The sequence below is a fragment of the Meleagris gallopavo genome, chromosome 7, assembly GCF_905368555.1.
Source record: "Meleagris gallopavo chromosome 7, MGAL_WU_HG_1.1, whole genome shotgun sequence".
NCBI lineage: Eukaryota > Metazoa > Chordata > Aves > Galliformes > Phasianidae > Meleagris > Meleagris gallopavo.
The window spans coordinates 21432758-21454720 of record NC_139410.1 but is presented as its reverse complement, the minus strand read 5'-3'; the positions used below and the strand labels follow the sequence as shown (position 1 = coordinate 21454720).

The 21963-nt window shown below is 50.7% G+C and overlaps 2 protein-coding genes across 7 annotated transcripts in view; one reads left to right on the top strand and one right to left on the bottom strand.

Moving 5' to 3' along the window:
- Window positions 1–18110, top strand: part of SLC4A3 (solute carrier family 4 member 3) — a 30572-nt gene extending 12462 nt beyond the window's left edge. For 4 of the 6 annotated variants that reach the window (XM_085228610.1, XM_085228606.1, XM_085228607.1 and 1 more), the window contains 17 exons: window positions 2280–2431; window positions 3444–3624; window positions 4284–4419; window positions 4618–4792; window positions 5222–5318; window positions 7034–7218; window positions 9148–9361; window positions 9688–9909; window positions 10290–10438; window positions 10955–11149; window positions 11588–11794; window positions 12488–12577; window positions 14167–14333; window positions 14733–14986; window positions 15207–15376; window positions 15519–15692; window positions 16395–18110. In XM_085228610.1, the coding sequence (XP_085084736.1) occupies window positions 2280–2431; window positions 3444–3624; window positions 4284–4419; window positions 4618–4792; window positions 5222–5318; window positions 7034–7218; window positions 9148–9361; window positions 9688–9909; window positions 10290–10438; window positions 10955–11149; window positions 11588–11794; window positions 12488–12577; window positions 14167–14333; window positions 14733–14986; window positions 15207–15376; window positions 15519–15692; window positions 16395–16472 (2846 nt within the window). In that variant the 3' untranslated portion in view covers window positions 16473–18110. The remainder of the gene's footprint in view (window positions 1–2279; window positions 2432–3443; window positions 3625–4283; window positions 4420–4617; window positions 4793–5221; window positions 5319–7033; window positions 7219–9147; window positions 9362–9687; window positions 9910–10289; window positions 10439–10954; window positions 11150–11587; window positions 11795–12487; window positions 12578–14166; window positions 14334–14732; window positions 14987–15206; window positions 15377–15518; window positions 15693–16394) is intronic. The other 2 variants (XM_085228608.1, XM_085228609.1) reach the window with 2 other exon arrangements.
- Window positions 18111–18183: 73 nt separating this feature from the next.
- On the bottom strand, window positions 18184–21108 carry LOC146543991 (uncharacterized). The gene is given in 3 exon segments (XM_085228623.1): window positions 18184–18949; window positions 19050–19504; window positions 19507–21108. Coding segments are annotated over 2 exon segments (771 nt in total). The 5' UTR covers window positions 20066–21108; the 3' UTR covers window positions 18184–18949; window positions 19050–19292.
- Window positions 21109–21963: the final 855 nt, after the last annotated feature.

Below are 21963 nucleotides of genomic sequence, written 5' to 3'. Positions count from 1 at the left end.
ACAGCTAATACTGCAGGTGCTTGAAATAGGATGTACTGTACAGTCAACAATTATTTCTGCACAATAAATCCACACTGTGGATTAATCCTGCAGAGATGCAGCAGACAGAGATGGCAGAGACAACAGTATCAGGTCTGTGCAGAGCCAGCTCATGTCCAGCCAGGGCCACTTACTCAGCTACTTGCTGTGTGTTCCTCTTCCAGGATCAGTTCAGATCCAGGAGGAATGTAATAGCTTTTCTGCAGAGCAAAGTCCTTGTTGGACCTGAGTGTGTCTCTTTGCATTCCTTTTAATGACTGGAGTATGGGGAACACTTTGCAGGGACAGCTGGGTGGTAGCAGGGATAAGCACAGAGAGCTTGAATTTCTTCAGCTCCTCTCATATCTTCCCTCCTCTTCACAAATGTACTGTAGAAACAACAGGCATGACCCAATCTCACCTTGTGTGTCTGCATGGGTATAGTCCTGTCTTTGCCTTCACCTTCCCAATTACACATGCTCTGCTGCATGTCTGCACACACTTAGGTGCATGGTTATAGTACATATCCCAAATGTATGCCTATATATACACTCATATTTACTCACACATGTTCTGTCTCGCTCCAGCTAGAGCTGGGAAGGCAATTGCTGAGCAATAGCTTTTTCCAGAAGCCAGCATAGCGCCCTGACTTTTTATATGCTGCCTAGCATTTTGTTTAGTCTAACTTTAAGTATTCCAAGAGATAGGGTTTCAGTCTTCTTCCTAGAGATAATGCTATAGCTTTACACTGGGGCAAATAGGAAGGGTGTACCATCCCTGTGATGCTGGGCTAAGAAATTGCTTTTTAGTACCAATACAACTATTCTGATGCCTCTATCTGAACTTTCTGCTTGTGGATAAAGGGTAATAAATGGAGGAAAGCAGGAGCTAATGAATGAATTGAAGGCATTTTCCTGATGAGTTGGACTGACTAGGACAGGTACTCTGGAGGAAGACCTTAATCAGTGTAAAATAACATTTGTCATCTTCAGACTTAAGGTGGAGGAAAAATGAGTTATGGAAACCAACAGTGGCAAGAACATCTTTTGGAAAAGACTGTAGGAAGTGCTCTGACGGAGAGTAACGTACCAATTTGTTGTCTTGGAGCCACCATAGGAATCACGCTGAATCCTCAGGTGCTGTCACTACCTCATGCTGTGCTGGAGAGCTTGGCTTCAGGCAAGGAGGGAAGATCTGCTCTCTGGGCATACTACCCTTGGATCTTGGTCTGAGATCCTGTGCTGAGTAAGGACACAAGACTTCAGGTGCTTGCTTGAGCTTGATGTTCATTTGGGGGAAGCTGCTGTGGGGCATGCAAGAAATGAGAAATCCATGCAAAAGTCTGAGGAAGCTGGAGACATACGTATCAGTGGGCAGTTATTGGCTCCTATTGACATTACAGCGCAGTAAGTAGAGCAGGGAGGAGTCCAGCTGGCAGCAGGACTTGCATCAGCATGGCAGCCAGTGGGTGAAAATCCCCTGAGGCTCAGTATTGATTCGTGTTATATTTAATTCAACAACCCAGATTTCCAAGAAGCAAGGCCATGGCATGCCTGGCCTGATGTTGGACTGTTACTTTCCTTGCCAGAGATGCGCAGATATTTTCCTGCAGTGAGCATCAGGGAGAGCACAAGGCCTTCAAGCCCAATGCTTTTCACTACCTTTCATGCCCAGAGAGCTGCAAGTCTTGAAGCCAACTGCAGAAAAATACATGGAGTCTTGAGTTTCACCCCAGAAGACTTTGGCTTCACCTTGCAAGGAGCTCAGCGAGCCTGCATGGACCAAAGCTGAGTAAGATCACTGACTCTGTGATCTACCTGGGACAGCTCACTTATTCTGGAGCAGGGCTCTGAGGTTTTCCCTGTCCCCATGATCTGAGGAAGATGCACTTCTTTGCCATACTGATAGGGCTTCAGGTTGCTTTTTGTTGTGGGAATATGGAGAGGGTTCGTGCACCACTTACTCAGGCACAGCGAATAAAACCTAAAAGCTTTATGCAGTCATGCTCCAGCATATGCACAGTCCAGGAGGAAATCTTGATCTTTAAAGGAATTAACTCTCAGACATCAGGAACAGCTGGAAGTAGGCAGGTGAGGCAGGAAGGATCTCCAGAGGACCAGAGGATGGTGGTGAGTTCTCCAACTGCCAGAGCTTTGCCAGTATAATCTAGAGAAAAAGGTGGGTTTGGATGTGTTCTCATGCCAGACAGTGCATTTCCCCTAGACACACTGGTGGTCTTTTCTCCCTTCCCATGTGTTCAGGCCACCGCTTTGAAGACAACCCTGGTGTGAGGAGGCATCTGATGAAGAAACCATCTAGGAGCCAGATCACCAGGACGAGCAAAAAATTAGCATCAACCCCATCAGTTAAAAAGAAGAAGAAGAAGAAGAAGTTGGACAGAAAACCCCATGAGGTATCTTTGTGCAGTCCTCCTGCACTTGTTCAGAAGTGATAAATCAGGTTGAGAAACAGACATTTTATAGAGTGATGAAAGTAGTTTCAATATTATTAATGTTTTACGTGGCCTCAGTAGGGATATTTCAATCTCTCATCCATTGTCAATAAAACCTGAAAACACACTTTTCTAATAAAAGCTGAGGTTTCTCTGAAATCACAGTGTTTCAACTTTAGGAAAGACATTAAAAAAAAAAGTTACAGAAATTGTAGTGCTGTTTGGGAAGTTGGCAATTGTATAATCAATGAATATATAGATGTTGTAATTTCTTGTTGAAATAAACAAGAGAGTTTTGGCTAAGCAGGTTATTATACCAAAAAGAGTACAGATAGAGTGCTTACCCTTGTCCTGGGCTTGCTGTAAAATTCCAAAGGAGGAATCTCCAGAAAGAGATCCTTCCCCACTGGTAGTCAGCTCTTAAATGGGCCTAGGAACGGTGGAGCCAGGCTCTACTCCTTCCGACAGCACAGGAGAATTGCCTTCACCCGTGCTCCTAGGGCTGACTCATTGCTCACCTGAGGTGATCAATCAGAGGTTCAGACTGTGATTCAGCAGTTCCCATATAGTAATACAGTAATATCACCATCTTCTGGTATGAAGGTGCGAAGGCCAAACCATGACAGAATATTAGCATGGGAAATTTGGGGGGAAACTTCTTACTCTAGCTGAGAAGCAGGCAGAGGACAAAGTTGTTAGTTTGGTAGAGAAGTGCCCAGGTTTGATTCACTGTTTCCTCTGCCTGCATTGTCTCACTTGTAACTTTCTGCTGCTCTATGTGCTGGTGAAGGCTTCTGCCATACTGCCAGACCTAGCTGTTTCTGTTCACCAAAACTGTTAGCTAAGGCAAGTTTGCCCAAGCATTGCTTTAGAACAAGCAGCACATTGAGAACAGACCTGAGGCTTTCCACGTATTGCTTATAGAACCATACTCATCAGGGGAATTCTCACATCCTCACTGCTATTCACACAGGTGTTTGTGGAGCTGAATGAGCTGGTGGTGGATAAGAACCAGGAGATGCACTGGAGGGAGACAGCCCGCTGGATCAAGTTTGAGGAGGATGTGGAGGAGGATACGGCCAGGTGGGGGAAACCTCATGTGGCTTCACTGTCCTTCCGCAGCCTGCTGGAGCTCAGGAAGACAATTGCCCATGGTGAGTCGGAAATTGCTTTGTGCTGCTGGCACAGGATTTGTATATTACCCTGGGACAAGTTTTACTGGACAGCTCCTGTTGCTGTTTGGCTGCTCGCTGAAGACATGCTAACAGTGTCTGTTCAGGCTCCTTGTTGGATGTGAGGAGACAGACCATCCTACAGTCTGTTTTCCAGGATACTGCAACAGCCCAAGGATGTCTGATGTGGCTCCTTGCTCTGCTTTGCTGTCCTCAGGCACGTGGCACTGCAACACCCAGCTGTGCCAGCAGGTCTTGGACCCATGAGGGGAAGGTACTAGAGCTACTAGTGCATCTGGAGTTGGGTGTCTTCAGTGTCTTCTCACTGAAGAGAGATGCTTTCTAACTGGACCCCCTCAGGGTGAGAGCCTGGAGTGCTCACATCCCACAGATGGGATACCAAGTGTTTCTTCAGCTCTCAGACTGCCTACACAGCATCTTATGGTTTCTCTGGGACAAAGGTTTACATAGAGGACATGGGATACCTGGACTTGTGGCATTTCTCAGCTGAGAGCATTTAAAATAAGAAGGCCCGAGAGGCTCCTCCAGTGGGAGGAGGGCCTGGCGTTTGTGGGGCTGTTATAGGGCACCTGTGTTCCCAGAGCACATGGGCAGCAGGGCTCTTCCTCTCCTCCTGGCAGGTGCTGTTCTTCTTGACCTGGAGCAGACCACGCTGCCTGGCATTGCTCACCTCATGGTGGAGACCATGATAATCTCTGACCAGATCAGGGCAGAGGACCGAGCCAATGTGATGCGTGCCCTGCTGCTGAAGCACAGGTGAGTGGGACACAGCTGAGGCCTGTGGGAAGATCAGAACTTCTCTGCAAGCCCCAGGTAATAAGGGAGACTGGCAAGAACTTGGCTATACCTCAGGTGACCAGATCACTGCCTTGGTGGGGCAAAGGTCTCTGATGGTGAGAGAGGGCAAGGAGACTGTCTAGAGCAGTATAATGAGGCTACTTCTCCCTCCTCCAGCCACCCAAATGATGAGAAGGAGGGCTTCTTTCCAAGGAATCACTCCAGCTCCAGCATGAACTCTATTGTGGGGAACCACCACCACAATCACACCATAGACACCTGTGTGCCCCTCATGGGAGAGGAGCGAATTGAGATGGCTGACCCCAAGGCCCATGAGACTGAATGCAAAGAGGTGAGGAAGATGTGGGGGGGTTACCTCTCCTTTTTCCATTCCCTAGGACCACCCTTTGGCCTGGGACAGCACACAGCAACGCTTGATGCCCACACCCGGGCACCTAGGAGGGCTCGTCCTCACAAAGGCTGTGCTTGCCTGAATCACCTGGAGCACTAGAAATCAGGTCACTGTATTACGGTTTTGGGATCTAATTTTAGCCTCATGCTTTATGTGAGTGTCTGCTGAAGCGTGTGATGGCTGCGCTGGCCCTGGCATTTGCAGGATGACCTTTTAATGTAAGGCTGCCTCGCTAGTGAAGCAGGGAGCCAGGCATCTGGTGTGGTCCAAGGCAAGCCCAGGTGCCAATGTGCAGTGGAAAGCAAGATTGTGTATGGAAACAAAGGCACAGGGACATGCTTCTTACTCATTTTTATTCTTCCTTGGCAGAAAAATGTGCATGCCCATAACTCTGAGGGGCACCGTAAATACCTGAAGTTGATGGAGAAGATTCCTGAAGATGCAGAGGCCACTGTAGTCCTTGTGGGTAAGAGGCTGCAAACCCCAACACCAAAAAGACCAGTTTAGATCCCGGTCTGGGACCAGCTTGGGTGCTCTTTCTTTCCTGAAAGATATTTGGACATCTAGTGCGCACTTCCAAAGTTTAAGTTGAGAAGGAGCTTTGTGCACTCGCTCTTGTGGTGACAACACACATCTTGTTTGTTTGTAATAAATATGAAGTGTGACTGGGTAGAATTGGTGGATTGATTTTTTTTTTTTTTTATTATTATTAATTTATTTTTTTTTAATTTTTTTGACAATTAGAAGTACTGAATGTGGGTAGTGGTGCCTAGCTTAGAGGTGAACACTTAACCAGTCACCAAAACATCCCATTTTGAAGTTCAGAAGTAGTTAAGTGCCCAAGGCATTGATTACCAGCACTGCTGTAAGGCCTTGTTGTCTTCTTCCCAGCCTCGGAGCACACTTTGCCAGCAACTGGGCTGGTTTTGGTTGTTGGTTGCATGTGCCAAAGAGCTTTGAGTTTTGATAATTAGAACCCAGCAACTGGCAAAGCCTCTGGGATCAGTATATCAGCACCAGGACGTATTTCTCTTTACAAGTGAGAGCCATGGGCAGGCAGGCTGAGCATCAGTGGGTTTAGTACCTTCTGACCACAAGAACAGTCCTCTTCAGCGCTTTGCTGGCAATGAGTTCTGAGCAAACAACTGTGCTACAAGCAAAGTAAATGTCACTGCCTGTCTAGCAGGCAGAAAACTTGGGCAAAGACTCTTGGCAGCTCAGCCAAGCTTAACCGTGATGAAGCCAGATTAGTTTCATAAATGCAGTTTGGGTATTCAGATGACTAAACACTGACCGTTTCTGTAGCTTGGGATCCTCACGGCCATTCAGATCGCACAGATTTGCCAATCTAACACAGACTATAGCTCATTGCTGGACACAGATGGCAGAAAGTTCAGTAATAATGTTAGAGAAATAGAAGTACTCAAACATTTGTGTTCAGCATGGGAAGGAAGCAGCTGGTATGCTGGAGGATGCGGGAGTGTTTCCCAATCTGTTAGGAGCTGTGAAGGCTGCCAAACATTCATGAGATATGGACATCATAAAACAAACTGTGTAATTTGTACCTATGAGTCTTTAGAGAAGTGGCTTATTTTCATCTGAAAAAGGTCTAAGAATTCAGGGAACATACGAGAAAACTGGAAGAAAGCTAATAATGTCAGTGCTCAAGAAAGAACATGCAGCAATCCAGCATCTATAGGTTGTTTAACCTGACATCCTTTCCAGTCAAAATAATGGCAGAGCTAATATGGCATTCAATTAATAAAGAGCTAATGGATAAGAAGGTAATTATTGCTAAGTAGTGAGGTTTATGGGAAATAGGTCATGTTCAGTAAACCTGATTTCATTTTTTTTTTTTTAGGAGGAGTTTCTTTGATAAAAGTAAATGCCAGTATGTAGGAGACTTCCTTCCATGAGGCATTGGCTTAGTAGTAAACAACCTTCTGATTTAAAATCAGCTCCTTATAATGTAAGTAGAGCTCATGCGTAGGAGATTGAGAAAGTAAGCTAGGGAATGATCAGTGACCAGGGAGACTTTGAGCAGTCCTCTTTGTCAATTGTCTAGAGAGCAGCTTGGGAGTGCAGGGCTAAGAGAACTTCCTGAATTGCCATTTCCACTAGGGCAGCCCAGTACAGCTCACCTCAGTGATTAACTCTGCTCAAAACATTGCCTCCTGGTAGGCTGTGTGCAGTTCCTGGAGCAGCCAACAATGGCCTTTGTCCGACTAAATGAGGCCGTCTTCCTGGAATCTGTCTTGGAGGTCCCAATTCCTGTCAGGTTCATCTTCGTGCTGCTGGGACCAAGCCAGGCCAACATGGACTATCATGAAATTGGTCGATCAATCTCCACCCTCATGTCTGACAAGGTGAGGAGCTGACTAGCAGTAATGTGGGATAGTTCCTTAGAAATCAGTCCTGGGATAAGAGTTCTGAGGTGAGGCCCAGGTGAGAAAGACAAGCCTGAGCAGCTAGAATTTTTAAAAGCAGCTTAGCTAGACCAAGGTAGGGTGCTCTGTTGCAGAGGGAAGAGCAGGATAGACGTTTGTCTGGAATGGAATTGGAGGTAAGGGGAAGGGTTTGTACATAAAAGCAAGAATAAAGTACCACCCAAGATTAGAAGAGTTGTGTTCAGTTCATATTTCACAAACAGAGGCGAGGAGGCTGAGTGGTGGCTGTGACCATGACGCCTGGCTCAGAACACACTGATAACACCACCTAGCAATGCCTGGTACTGTTCATCAAGAGTTTTGCCTTCTAGCTAACCCTATGGTTGCAACATTCTTGTAAGAAGCACATCAGTGCAGGAGGAGAGATGAGGAACAGAATAGTTTTTCTTCCAGGCACATGTAATACAAGAAGTTCCCCATCTGGCTAGATAGCAGGAAAGTGAAATTCATTATTCTGGTAAGGAATTAAAGGCAAAGAAGAGATAATCTAAATATCTGTTGAATACATTCAAGACAGGAGAACAGAAGTTCACAGTGTCTTCCTGGCTAGTGCCTTGAGACTATAACTGAGTAACAAGCCTAGCTCTCTCTTCAGGACTGGTAAAAAGTCCACTCAGAGCAGGTAGGTTGTAGGCAACAAGAGCTGAGCAATCCCTTCCCAGGAGTTTCATGGAGCTCAGCTGAGGCTGTTTTAAGAGATGAGCTGCCATATTCCAGCTTCAGTGCTGTATTTGTGGACTGATCATGCTCATCTGAGCCTCTGCTACTCTCTGATCCAGGATCAGGGGAGTGAGCAGCAGCAGCTGAGGCTGTCCATTGCAAGGTTACACGGTGACTGGCGCCAGGAACAGAGAATGGTATCACTTACAGCTTGAAGTTGTGGCTCCAGGGAGTCTGTGTACTGCAGAGACTTTAGCTATCCCTACCTGCTTCACAGGCTATTTACTTGTTCATCATCTTCTAGCCCTTTCAGGAAGTAATGCAACACTTCCACCTGTTTGCCAGCTACCTCCCCTACTATTTGTAGTAGCACTGTCCCCTCATGATCTCCATGGAGCCCTTCTTTGTCATCTTGTCCTTGTTGTCAGGAGCATCTCCAAACCTTCCTGCCTGGTTTCACCTGCACAGCTTCTCTCCTATTGTAGATACCTGTTTTCTCTTCCTCTACCATTGTAATAGTAGCAGAATCAGCACAATGATAAGGTGTTACAAAAAGAAGGATGCTCACTTGTCTCTGAAGATCTAGGCTTGCAGAAAGGGATCTCCAGCAAGAGATCCTTCCTTGGTAGCTGTCAGCCCTTAAATGAAGTCTAAGCCAGGTTCCGCCCCTTCCAGTCACACGGGTGAATTATCTTCACCTGTACTTCCAAGGCTGACTAGGGCTTTTCTCCAGGTGCTCAATTGGTGGTTCAGGCTGTGATTTGGTAGTTCTCATACAACCGTATTTTCTATATAGGCACCAGGATAGCTAGGAAGCATAGGGCTGGATTTGTTTGTAGGAGAGGTTCTGCCAGGGGAGTTGTGTGGTCTGGTGGAATGCGTAGCTAGCAGAGATGCTGCAGGAGCACAGTTCTGGGCTAGAGCAGTAGGGCTGAGGGAGAAAAGCAAGGAGGTCATTGGGAAGGATAGACCAGGAAGGGAGGAGAGGTGAGGTACTGGGTAGAAGAAGAACAGGGAGGGAAGGTTCAGAAGAGTGGGTCATGGAGTGGCAATAGTGATACAAGCAGCGAGTGGAGGGAGTGGGCTGTTACTGAAGGGTCACAGTAAGCGATGATTCTAGGCTGTAGATGGCTGAGCACAGGCTTGGTCTGAACCTTCTCTCTTTTCCTTTTTCTCTGCTCCTCCCAGCATTTCCATGAGGCTGCGTACATGGCTGATGACCGTCAAGATCTCCTCAATGCAATCAATGAGTTCTTGGACTGCAGCATTGTCATTCCTCCATCTGAGGTGGAGGGGAAAGACTTGCTTAAATCCATTGCCACCTTCCAGAAGTTGCTGCTGAGGAAGAGGAAGGAGAGGGAGCAGAAATCCATGAAGGAAGGAGATGTCCAGGAAGCCAAAGGTCTCTCCACTCACATTTGGGCAAAAGAGTTTGTGCCTAGTGTCCTGCGTGCCCCAGTGGGCCTTCCCCTCACAGAGCCTGGCAGAGGGGTGAGCAGGGCCTGGCTCCAGCAGTGGGCAGTGGTGGTGGGGGGCAGAAGGCAGGGGTATAATGGTGGCAGGACAGAGGCTGTAAGCAGCTGGGGACAACCGGAGGCTGTGGGATGTGCGGTTATGGGAGGCCAGATTAGCATGGCAAGAGGAAGATCTCCACGGGGTATGGAGAAGGGCAGCCCAAGGGTGGTCCTGAATTCCCTCGCTCAAGCCCTGCCCTCCATGCACCTCCAGAGCTGTGTGAAGTGAAGGCTGAGGAAGAAGAGGAGGAAGCTGAGGATGACCCTTTGAAGCGGACTGGAATATTTTTTGGAGGTCTGGTTCGGGACATAAAGCGCAGGTACCCCAAATACCTCAGTGACATCAGAGACGCCTTGCACAGCCAGTGTCTCGCAGCCGTTCTCTTCATCTACTTTGCTGCTCTCTCTCCTGCCATCACCTTCGGGGGACTCCTAGGTAATGGGCCTGCTTTCTGGTCTGCTCTTTGCACGCTGGAACACTGGCTGTGTCTGTGGGATGCTGTGCAGGGGTGGGCTTTGGTGTTGCTTACTTAGGGAGAATGGAGGTTCTGCACTGTGATCACTGCCTTGTCCTCTCCCTGCTCCTTGGCTTCTCCAGCCTCAGCCCACTGCTTCTTTCCAGGCAGAGCCCAGGGCTGGGGACAGGCACTGGGAGCCATCTCCCCAAAGCTCCCTGGACTCCATCTGCACTCCCTGCCCAGTGCAGGGGATGTCTGACTGGTGGGACTGTCTGCCTCTGTGTGGAGCTGTGTCTAGAGACTGCAGTGATAGTGCCTTGTCTGGGCTGTAACACTCACATGTTATTCTTTTTCCCAGGAGAGAAAACTGAGGGTCTCATGGGGGTCTCCGAGCTGATAATCTCCACCTCGGTTTTAGGGATCCTCTTCTCCCTGCTTGGAGCCCAGCCGCTCCTGGTCATTGGCTTCTCAGGGCCTCTGCTGGTGTTTGAAGAAGCTTTTTACAAGGTACTTTGAGGCAGTACCCATTTGTGGCACCCACTCACTCTGCTGATGCACTGAAGAGGGCAGTCAGCATTTCCCAGGTCTCCACAGGGACTGTGTTATCTGGATGCTGTGGGTCCTGCCAGGCTGTTCTCAGTTCAGCCAGGGCTGGTTCTGTTTTTGCTGACCTGCTGCACGTTAGACCACTGGGACTTTTGTCTCCCATTGCCGTTTCCCATGGGCTGACCCCATTAAAATGTGACAGTGGTAACAGCACTTCTTATCTGCTGAGTGCAGTTGAAACTTTGTCCCCCAGCCCTGCATGTCATTCTTCCCGATGTAATGAGCACATGTAGCAGCATCCTAAAATACTGCTCTGGAATATTTTACCTATGACTCCAGCCCTGAAATTGCTGTTTCTTGCTGGATGCCTGTGGAGAGGAAAATGCCTTTTTCCAAGAGAGCTATGGTCTCGATGGGGAGAAGAGGAGGGAGAAAGCCTGAGGAGGCAGAGTAATTTATTACCTTTTTCCATTTCAGTTCTGCCAGACACAAGACATTGAGTACCTGACAGGCAGAGTGTGGATTGGTTTGTGGCTCATCGTTTTCATCTTCATTATTGTGGCAGCTGAAGGAAGCTTCTTGGTGCGCTACATCTCACCCTTCACCCAGGAGATTTTTGCTTTCCTTATCTCTCTCATCTTCATCTACGAGACTTTCTACAAACTGTACAAGGTGAACCTTCCCCTGGGAGATGGGTTGCCATGTCTCTTGGGGCCCCCAGGCACCTGCCTCTTGAGCATATAAGGGCCATCACAGCCATAGCTTCCCAAGGTGTTGTGCAGAGCAGCTCTCTGCTGGCCTCCTACAGCCCAGCATAACTGGCCCCTGTGCCACCAGAGGCTGGCAGGGTGATCCCTAACATCTGCCTCCCATTCTCTTCCTGCAGGAGGCATTAAACAGAGGCCTCTTCCCTCTCCTCAGCCCTCTCCAGCCAGATTAGGTTGTGAGGCGAGGTGATAGATGCTGAGACTGTCTGTGTCCACCACCTAACTACCCCTCTCCCCCTTTCTGCAGAGCAGATGCCTTCCACATCCCCTCATCCCCAGTAGTGACAATATCCTCTGTCCCTCCCTGCAATGACTGTGCCTGCTATTTCTCTCACCTGCCCAGGTGTTTGCAGAACATCCTCTGCTGAAGTTTTACCCACCAAATGTGCAAAGCGGCCTGAACGCCAGCATGCTCTCTGCAGATGCCATGTCACTAGGAATCAGGATGCAGCCCAACACTGCTCTTCTCTCCCTCATCCTCATGCTAGGCACCTTCTTCATTGCCTTCTTTATGCGCAAGTTCAAGAACAGCCGCTTCTTAGGAGGAAAGGTGAGAAGTGGGGCCAGATGATGAGGATGGAGGGATGTGCCAAACAAATAATGCTTCTTGCTGCAGCCCTTTGTTCCTTGTTGAAAGACTGAATGAACTTGACTAGAGCACAGTGATCCCTTCATGTCTTATCCAGCCCTATGTGATCATAAAAACTGCACCCTGGAGTGCTGCTTTGCTCCTTGTGATGCTGGTACCATCACCCAAAGAAACACAAACAATTGCTTAAATGCCATGCAAACAGGATGGTAATTTGGCCATAGGCTGTGGGTGAGAGCTGGCTGTTAATCATAGTATCTTCCCTGTCCTGCTCCAGTGAGCCTTTCTGAAAAGTCCCTTGGGCCTTGGGAAAACTCCTTTGGCTGGATACACATCTGTTAAAGTAGAATAAAAGAGGATGAGCTTACAGCTTGTTCCCTTTTGACGTTTCTGTACATGCAAGGCATCTGTGTTATACCTGGAGCACCAACAAAGTAGGCCAATTGGAGCAACTGGCTGATCACATGGGAGTGGCTGGAGGACTGTGCCTTATAGGGCAGTGGGATGCTTAGCCCCGTGGACCAGCACTGCACTTCTTGTCTTGCTCAATGACAGCGCTCAGGTTCGCTGCAGCGCTTACCCCATCTGGCCCTTGGCATGGTGGGTGTGAGGAGCCAGCATGTGCTCTTTGCCAGCAAGGTGTTTGTTCCACAGGCTCGGCGGATCATCGGAGACTTCGGGATCCCCATCTCCATCCTAGTCATGGTGCTGGTGGATTACACCATCACAGACACGTACACACAGGTAGGTGCCAGCGCTGCCTCGGAGCCCCTCCTCCAGCACAGGCAGTGATCCATGCCATACCGTGGCCTTCTCTTGTGCAACTAGGGATTTACATTTCCTGCCTTGTTAGTCATAACAGTGCAAAGCAAACAGAAACGCTCCCCTCAACCTTACTCCCACACTGAAAGGAGGCTCTGAGGGTCTATCTGAGATGGAAACCAGAGCTATAAAGGCTGGAGTGCTCCAGAACCTCTCTGATGTTTCTGCTGTTAGTAGAGGAGGTTTTAGAGAACCAGAGAGAACCAGTGCAGTTAATTCTCTCTTAGTAACTCTAAAACTTCGTATTTGATTAACAAGACATAACCAGTTTATTCACGCTGAAAAGGATGCCATAGAATAGTTTCAATGGTGTACTCAGTTGTATTTTTAGTACTTATATGTATATGCTCTCCTTGTCTATAGGCTACCAAATATTTTCATCATTTCGTCTCAAACACAATGATCTCTTTCCCAGCTTATGCACAAATTTAAATGTTATGAAACATACCCATCTCACAGATTTCCTTATTTCCCCCCCTTGCCCCCCACCCCTTTTTATAATAGGTGCACTGTTAAATCTTTTTGTTTTGGTATTTATTTCAACTAACATTACGGAGAGGGTGAAAGGCAGTTCCTGTTTGGCATGCAAGCTTTTTATAAAGGCAGCCCAAGGCTTAATGGATTCCAAGTGTATTCTTAGTAATTTAAATATCAATGTAAAATCTGGCTTTATCAGACAATAGTAAAATCATATGCTTTGTTACATCCTTTCGTACCCCTCTACGCTTCTACAGTTAATATCAAAAGCATTATCATTTCAGTATTAACTCAGCATATGTACAAAGCTTCCTGAGAAAACAGTACTTAGTTACACAGCTTAGCTCAAGTACAAGCATTCCAGAAATATTATTCATACTTATGCTGATTAACATAAATGCAAATCATAAACTCTCACTGCAGTGTTCATGCAGACAGATAGCAAGAGCTGCTGTAGAGCACTGCAGAGCCAAGCGTTTAAGTGCTGGTGAATGCATGGTTGGGCCCACGGATGGATGGGAGTCCGTGTGGTCTCTGATGGGAGCGCAAACTTGATATGCCCTCTGAACATGCTAAGGGTGAGGTCATTTCCAGAGAATGTGGCCAGTTCCAGGGCCCACGCTGCAAAATTAATACTGAAAAATGTCTCAGAAAAGGCTTAGTGTTTGGAAAACCACCTCAGAGAAGAGTTACCAGTCCAAGATGTTGGTTTATCCAAGCAGAGGTCAAGGAGCATTTTAAACATGATCTGCAAGCCCTGACATGCGGGTGAGGTTCCTGAGAGAAGATAGATACTGGTCTCTTGGACAAAACCCAAGTGAATTCCAGAAGCTCAAAGAGGAAATGAGACAGGCCGTTGTTAGAAATAGGGGACATGGGCTTTTTACACTGAAATGGATAACCCATGAGAAAACTCAAGTCAGGGTGGTGTCCCATCACTAGAGGCGTTCAGACCAGGGTGTCCAGGAAGATCAAGGCTAGTGGGCATGTATGCATTGATGAATAACTGCTCGGTTTTGCGGCTACACCATCAGAAGCTGAATGTCCCATCTGGCTTGTCGGTCACATCTCCTCACAAGCGTGGCTGGTTCATTCACCCCATGGGCAGCAATGGGACCTTTCCATTGTGGATGATGTTTGCCTCTGCTATCCCTGCTCTCCTGGTCTTCATTCTTATCTTCATGGAGACACAGATCACTACGTGAGTACTTCCCCTGCTAATGCCCACCATCACTAACCTTCGGGAAGGTTAGGCTGGGGTGGCCACTGGTGCCATTGGCATGGAAATGCACCCAGCATCCCCGTGGAATAGCCGGGGCAGGGTCCTGCCTGTTTTAGGATGTACCTTCTTGGGTTCTTCCATCATCTCTCAGCTCCCCCGGGGATACAGTGTGGTGGAGATCTGCCTCATCCAAGCACAGGCGGAAACCTCTAACTTGAGGTTGGCTTCTGCCATTCCTATGCCTCTCCATCTCCTTGTTGTCCCCATGTATGCCCTGTTCAGGGAGTGAACGTTGTCCCCAGCTGCATTGCTGTCCCTGGGCACTGACGCTTCCTGTGATGCAGTTGTGCCTGACTGACGTAGGCTCTTTTTCCTCAGGCTGATTGTGAGCAAGAAGGAGAGGAAGCTGTTGAAAGGCTCTGGCTTCCACCTGGACCTGCTGCTCATTGGCACTATGGGTGGGCTCTGTGCACTCTTTGGACTGCCCTGGCTGACCGCGGCAACAGTGCGCTCCGTCACCCACGTCAATGCCCTGACAGTCATGAGCAAGGCCATCGCACCAGGAGAGAAGCCCAAGATCGAGGAGGTGAAAGAGCAGCGTGTGACTGGAGTGCTTATTGCTGCTCTTGTCGGTGAGCCTTTGCTTGGGTGAAGTGGAAGGGTCAGGGCTGCCCACTCAGATCTCACCGTGCCTGTGACCCTACCCTACTTGCAGGGACTGCCCCCACCTACCCTCACAGCAGCTCCCTCAACATTGGTCCTTCTCTAGCCAGACCCGTCTTGAACTCTTGGGGGGCTGGGGGCAGAGAGGCTGGCATGGGATGAGCTGTGCTCTGAGCTCTGTCTCTGCAGGCCTGTCTATTGTGATGGGGAACATGCTACGGCAGATCCCGTTGGCTGTGCTCTTTGGCATCTTCCTCTACATGGGGGTTACATCTCTCACGGGCATCCAGCTCTACGAGCGACTGCTCCTGATTTTCATGCCATCCAAGCACCACCCCGACCACATCTATGTTGTTAAGGTGAGTGAAGGCAAGCTGCAGGAGGGCGGAGGAGGAAGAGACAGGCAAGGGAGGATGATGCCTTCTTGGTGATGCTAGCTTTGATGACCCCTTGGTGATCCATGTGGGAGGATGTGTTCTTAGACTGGATTTATTTCCCTAGGTAAAGACGTGGAGGATGAATCTCTTCACCTGCATTCAACTGGCCTGCATTGTGCTGCTCTGGGTGGTGAAGTCTACGGTGGCATCTCTAGCCTTTCCCTTTGTTCTGATCATGACAGTGCCATTGCGACGCTTTGTGCTGCCCCGCTTCTTCCACGACAGGGAGCTCAAAGCTGTAAGCAGACAGCTGTCCTTACAGCCTAGCTCAAAACACTGTTGCGAGGTTGAGGAGATTGGGCAGACCAAAAGGCTCAGAGATCCGTGGTCACCAAAGCTTTGCCTTTCCCTTCAGTATCTGGTGGTCTGGGATGCATGGTGGCTTCCTCTGAGTTTGTAGCCCTGAAAATATAATGTGGGATGGGTGGGCAGCCAGAAGGAGACAGAGAATCTCTGCGTACAGAGATATGGAGAAAAGGCTTGCTTTTCCATCCTTCCCCTCACTTGTGGCTATTTCATCAAGGAGACACCCTGTTTCTGGAGGCAGCAGCATGGGCAGCATACCAGCTATTTGGCAGAGGAGCACTTAATCACGGTTTCAGGGTGCTGGCAGCTCCCCAGGTGTTGCCTCCTGAGCTCCTGTTGGAGAGCACTCTGGAGTAGCAGCCAGAAGCACGGTGTCCCTGGGTGCTGCTGGCAGTGGAGGAGCTGCTGTGCTGAACCAATGCCCCAGTGCTTGTGCACTGTCAGAATAAGAATGTTTTGGGTTGGAGAAGCATCAGTAGGCATGAGGGGCAGAAAAAAAGGGGCCTGTTGGGAGGGAGGGAACAAGAGCTTTGCTAATCCTGGAGCTGGTGCAGCTACACTGCATAGCTTACTGCACACTATTGGCACGCTGGGCTGCTGTGGCCTTCAAAACCTGCTCTCTGTCTCTCCCCAGTTGGACTCAGAGGATGCAGAGCCGAACTTTGATGAGGATGGCCGGGACGAGTACAATGAGCTGCACATGCCTGTGTGATCTGCAGCCTGCCCTCCCTGCACTTGGGACAGGCTGCTCACACCTGCTTGTCCCCTCAAGGACTAGTAGGAGACTTGCCACAAGTCAAGCAATCTTGCCTGGACCAATGAATGGCTGATCTATAGCTCCGCAGAAGGCAGCCCCTGCTCCTGCTGCCCCATCACTCACTCAGCAGAGGCTGCTCATCTCTCTCCTCTCAGACCTGAGCGGTTGAGAGGTGCCTCTCGCATCCCAAAACTGTGTGGGTCCAGAGCGCCTGTGGGTCAGGGGTCTGCCCTGTCCCTGCTGGAGGCAGCCTGTGTTCAGTCTCTGGGTGGTGAAGGGGAGCCATGCCAGCTGGTACCACTGTGTCCCACTCCATTTCCACGAAGCTTGGGTGTCGTGCCATGATGCACTATTGGGCAGTCACAGAAACAGGCTTGATGCTATCTGTGCACGGACAGTGGCCTCCGCACAGGCTGGGTGAGGACACCAGCCTCTATGCTCAGCTAACAGATGCCTTGCTCCTGCTCTCTCTGTTCTTGCAGCCAAATTGCTGTCCCCTGCACCTGAGTCTGGAGTTCCCTGGGAAGCACTGCCAACTGAGCCCTTAGTGTGTGCTCCAGCACAGGGGCAAGGAGAGACCAGTGCTCTTCCCTGCTTGGCACAGCTTCCCCTGCACCCCTGGGACAGGCACTACTGTGTCCTGGCATCTTGCAGATGAGGGGTGCTCTGCAGGTCCTGTCCTCCAGGCTTTCAGCTGGAAGCTGCTCTCACAGGACTGGTTTCCACCCTTGCCCAGCATCCAGGAGGCTATTTGTTTCCTCATACTTTTTCCAACACTCCTCCAAGTGCAGTTTTTCTTTTGGGAACAGATGAACAAGTACCTTGAAGCCTTGGGTGCTTGCCCAACAAACAACAAATGTTACAAGGGGTCCCAATCCCCATCTCCCTGTCCTTGAGCACAAACCACATTTAGGAGCTATGTAAGAGATATGGCGCTGGAGCATGAAATAGTCCTGTGGGTCCTCTCTCTTTCCCTGTGCGATGATCACTGGTTCTGGCTCCTCGCAGCCCTATGTTGAAGTCACAGAACCCCTTGGCCCCATTTCAGCTCCCACACTGGAGTGACCCTTCATGTCCATTCCATTTGGGAAGAAGCAGCATTCAGCGTGCCCAGCACTTAGCCCTGGCCTCTTCGGGCCTGGCAGGGATGTGTCCTAGGTCTCCTGTCCTAGGATCTCCATTCAGAGCAGGCAGACTCAGCTAGCAGCTCTGGCATATGGGCAGCTCTGATATAGTGCCCTGATGGTGGGAGTCAGAGTGGCCTTGTGGAGGAAGCTGGGATACGTGTTCCAACCTTGATCAGCCATCAGATTTGGGACAAGCCGCTGCCCCGGTTCCCGTTTATCAGCCCAGCTCCTGTGGGGAAGGTGGGTCCCACACCTCCCCAGGAGGCTGCACAAACACCCACAGAGAGCAAAGCCCCTCCAGCAGCAGGCTCCAGCCCCACCGCCGCGCCCATGCAGGGTCTCTGTGTGTCTGTGGCCGTGTGCATCCTGTCCTCCCTGTGTAGTGTAGGAGGCTGTTGTTGCTGTGCATTGTGACTCCTCTGACTGTAGTGGAAACAGCTGCACCAATAAACTTCACAGGAACCATGCCTGGCTCCCTGCCTCCCAGATGAATGGGGGAGATACAGTGGGCAGAGCTGGTGGGATGGGTGGGCACTCAGCGAAGGAGTAGCGGGGCTGGAGAGCAGGAAGCAGGGAAGTCTTTTCCTCATTTACCACCCGAATCAGTAACTAAAAGTTTATTAATTGGGGGTATGCTAAATTGATTAAAATTCCCTAAATCAAAATTGCTGCTTGCCCACAGCAGCAGCTGGTGAGGGAACAAACCTGGCAGGAGTGAGGACTGTCCCATCATCCGATGTGGGCTTTGCCACCATCATTAGTGGCTGCAGGAGCTGAGCTGGCTGGGTTGGGGACGCCATGCTGCCTGCTGGGCTAGTAGTTGGGAGCCCCATATTTAACCAGGAATATGCACTTGCACCTGCATGCAGCCATACACACACATGCCTGTGCATGCACATTCAACAGCACGCAAGCTCATCTCTTTACCCAGCCTGCAGAAACGCGCCAAGCAGCTAAGTACAGAGGAAACATCATTAAATACACTTTCCCTCCACACTTTCTTCCCAGATGTGAGCCAATCTGGGCAGACAGCCTGCAGCCCTGCCCCAGCACTCTTCCAGGTCCCTGTGAGCTGGTTCCAGCCTGGGGGTAGGTGCCGGTGCTGCTGTGGGACACGGGATATCACCCTGCTTCACGCGATTAGTATTGCTGGCTGCTCCTGGGGCTGGGTTTGCTTGCAGGCATGGGGTGGGTGGCAGAGGACTGAGTAGGGGCGGTGGTCATCCTGCTCCGGGGCTGCTCCCTCTGTGGGACAGCCAACTCCCGGCGCAACAGCATCTTCTCCAGGTGCTGGCAGCGCTGAATCTGCAAAAGGAGGCAGAAGGAGTGCTCGGCTCCTGCACGTGCAGCACGGTCAGACAGTCTGGACAGGAGCATTCACACAGAGCCAGACCGCACCACTTACTGCATTGATCCTGCGGATAAGGACGGGCCCGACCTCCAGCTCCAGCAGCCAGTCGGCTTCCAGGATGCTGCGGTGGTACTCCTCCAGCTCCAGGTGCTTCTGCAGCTCCTCCATCAGGGCAGCTGGAGGTGTATACCCCCCACGTCCCGCATTCCTGGGCTCCATCCCCTGGCACTGCAGCTGCAGGTGCAGGGCACGGATGCGCCAGGTGATGCTGCGGATCTGAGCGTGCAGGGCGGCTGCTTACTCGGCATGGGGCAGCAGGACCAGCAGCTCCTTCTGACTCTCCCGCAGCCGGACCCGCAATGCCCCAGCACTGCTTCCCGCTCCCCAGAGCTGCATTGGGATGAGAGAGTCTGCGGGCTGGGGGACCTTACTGCTTGGCTGTATGGAGCCTGGAGGTGGGCAGAGGCTGTACCTGCTTTGGTGCAGACGGATCCACGGCTGGGCAAGCTAGCCATGATTAGGCCCTGGTAGATGTCAAGAAGCAGCTGCAGAACTTTCTCTACGGGCCCTGCATTGGCAAAGCCAGTCAGATCACACAGACTGTTGGGGCTGAACACCCGCTCATGGAGCATCGCTCCCCGCAGCAGCAGTGCCCAGTTGTGGCGGTGGGCAAAGAGGAATGCGGCCAGGTGTGGGATGGAGGCCAGGGGGAGCAGCTCCTCACGTACATACAGATGCTCACAGAGTAGGAACACCACCCTTGTGTCAAACCTCTCCTTCAAGGCCTGCAGGTGCTGCAGGTAGGAGCCCAGGCAGTCCACATAGCCACACACAGAGGGGCTTGGTGAGCCGAGCAGATGCTTGGAGAGCAGCTCCAGGTCCTCCCAGCTGTCCAGCCACCCCAAGGGGCTGTGCAGCAGCACCAGCAGCAGCACTTTGTATAGAGCATGCAGGTCAAAGCTGTGCTGGCACTGCTGCATGTGCCCCACAAAGATATCAATCTCACCTTCAAGGGCAGAGTAGAGAGTCTCTGTGGGGGTGGAGGGCTGGCAGCTGGGATCAGAGCTCATCTTGAGGGCCAGAGCCGCAGCAATACACCATGCAAGGGGAGCAGCTGGGTGCCTATGCCCCAGCCAAGCTCTTTGGGATGCTCTGGGATGGGACAGATATCCTCCTGCTCCTTGCAAGTTGCTCAGTTATGTCTACACTCTGACTTGCAACTTCTCCTGTCTTGGCTGCCTATACAAAAGCAAGCTGTCAGCCTGCTTGTCTGGAGAAATCCTAAAAATAGGAAGTCCGTTCCCCAAATTATCAGCTGTATTATTTTAAACCATTGTGTGTTTATAGAAACTATTTGGTTTTCTGTCTCTGCCACCTGTGTCCAAGCACGCTCAAGCTATCTTCTTAGTAAGCTATTTTTGCTCTCTGCAGCCAGGAGGGGCTGGCATACCTCTGCTGGGATATTGCGCTGGCACCGCTCACATGGCTGCGCTGCTGGGAAGTTAAGAACATCACTGGCCAAATCAGCTACATGGCAAACCTGGGGGCCAATGCCACTGCCCGTATCTCTGTATATCCTGAGCCCAGCCATCTGCTTTCCAGTCCCTCAAACGTTAGAAAAGTAAATTAAAAAATCACAACAAGTGAATCACACTTCGCTTGGACTCCACACATTTCTGTTGCAGCCCCAGCCATCCACTCTGCCCCTTTCTGCCCTCCATGCACTGAAATAAGGCACACACCAGCCCAGGGAAAGGCTCTGAGGAGAGGAGAAAGGGCTGAGCCGCAAGCACCTGGACACGGACACAAACCTCCCTCCCCATGGGAACGGCAGGCTCAGACCTGCCCCGGCCTTACAGAGCTGGCTGCCATCCCCCAGACCTCAGCCACGACCTTGGGTGCTGGCAGGGTGACATCTCCCCTCTTGTGCCTTCCTGCAGCCAGAGACAAAGGCAGAGCTGCGGGTGCCTGCTGGAACAGCCTGGCCGGAGCGATGCCCGCAGCCGGCTGAAACCTTTCTGAAGCATGAGCTGCACAGCAATGCCGTGTGTGAGCACAGCCCTGCACAGACGCGTGGTCTAGCAGGATCTGTGAGGCTGTTTGTAACGGAGCCATCTGTGAGCTCACGGCACACGCGCCGTTAATAGCAAGGTCTGGGTCAAACAAAAGCAGGGCGGGCATAATGGGAGAGGAAATTAGGTGGATGTGCTTGGCTGGCCCCATCCATGCGTGTTCCTACTGTAATTACAGCCCTGTGCAGCTCAGCTCAGCTCCTCCATTCAGTGATCTCACCACCAGAGCTGCATTTCTCTTAGCCCAGCTGTGCAAACCACACGTTGGCCCCTCAAAAACATGCACCAGTGTGATGGGAGCAGGGGCAGGGACCTCAGCTGGGACATGCAAGGGAATAGCAGGATGGGGCAATAGGACCAAGGGCCCTATCTGCAGGAAGACAGCTGCTTAGGGACTTGGTATGCCCAGCACCACCATGGCAGCAGGAGAGGCACTGCTCATGCTCCTGGGGTGAAGCCAGGGGAGGTGCCCCTGACACCACTCTTGTACTCTCCAGGGGAGCAGGTGCTGCACTGCTCTGTGTTGCCCTGTGAGAGCCTCTCTAGGCAGCCTTAATCACATTCCTCCGGAGCAGGGACACATCTGGCACGAACATGATCCTGTCCCCAGGGAGCCTGGGCTGATTCCTGCCACATAGCTCCCCGGCAGCTCTTTCGTGTGGCTTTAATCATCACCATCCTTACCTTGCTGGGGACAGGGATGGTTTATGGGAAGGAGGAACTGCCCATTGCAGGATGGTGCTCACGCTGCTCTGAGGAGTCACAGGGGTGATACGCTGCCAGCCATGTGCCAGGCCCGTGGCAGAGGGAAGCAGGATGTGCCTGGTGTCCAGGAGGAATTCCTGCCACTGTGTCCCCCCGCCAGCTGCCCAGCAGCAGGAAGCTGACTCACGGCT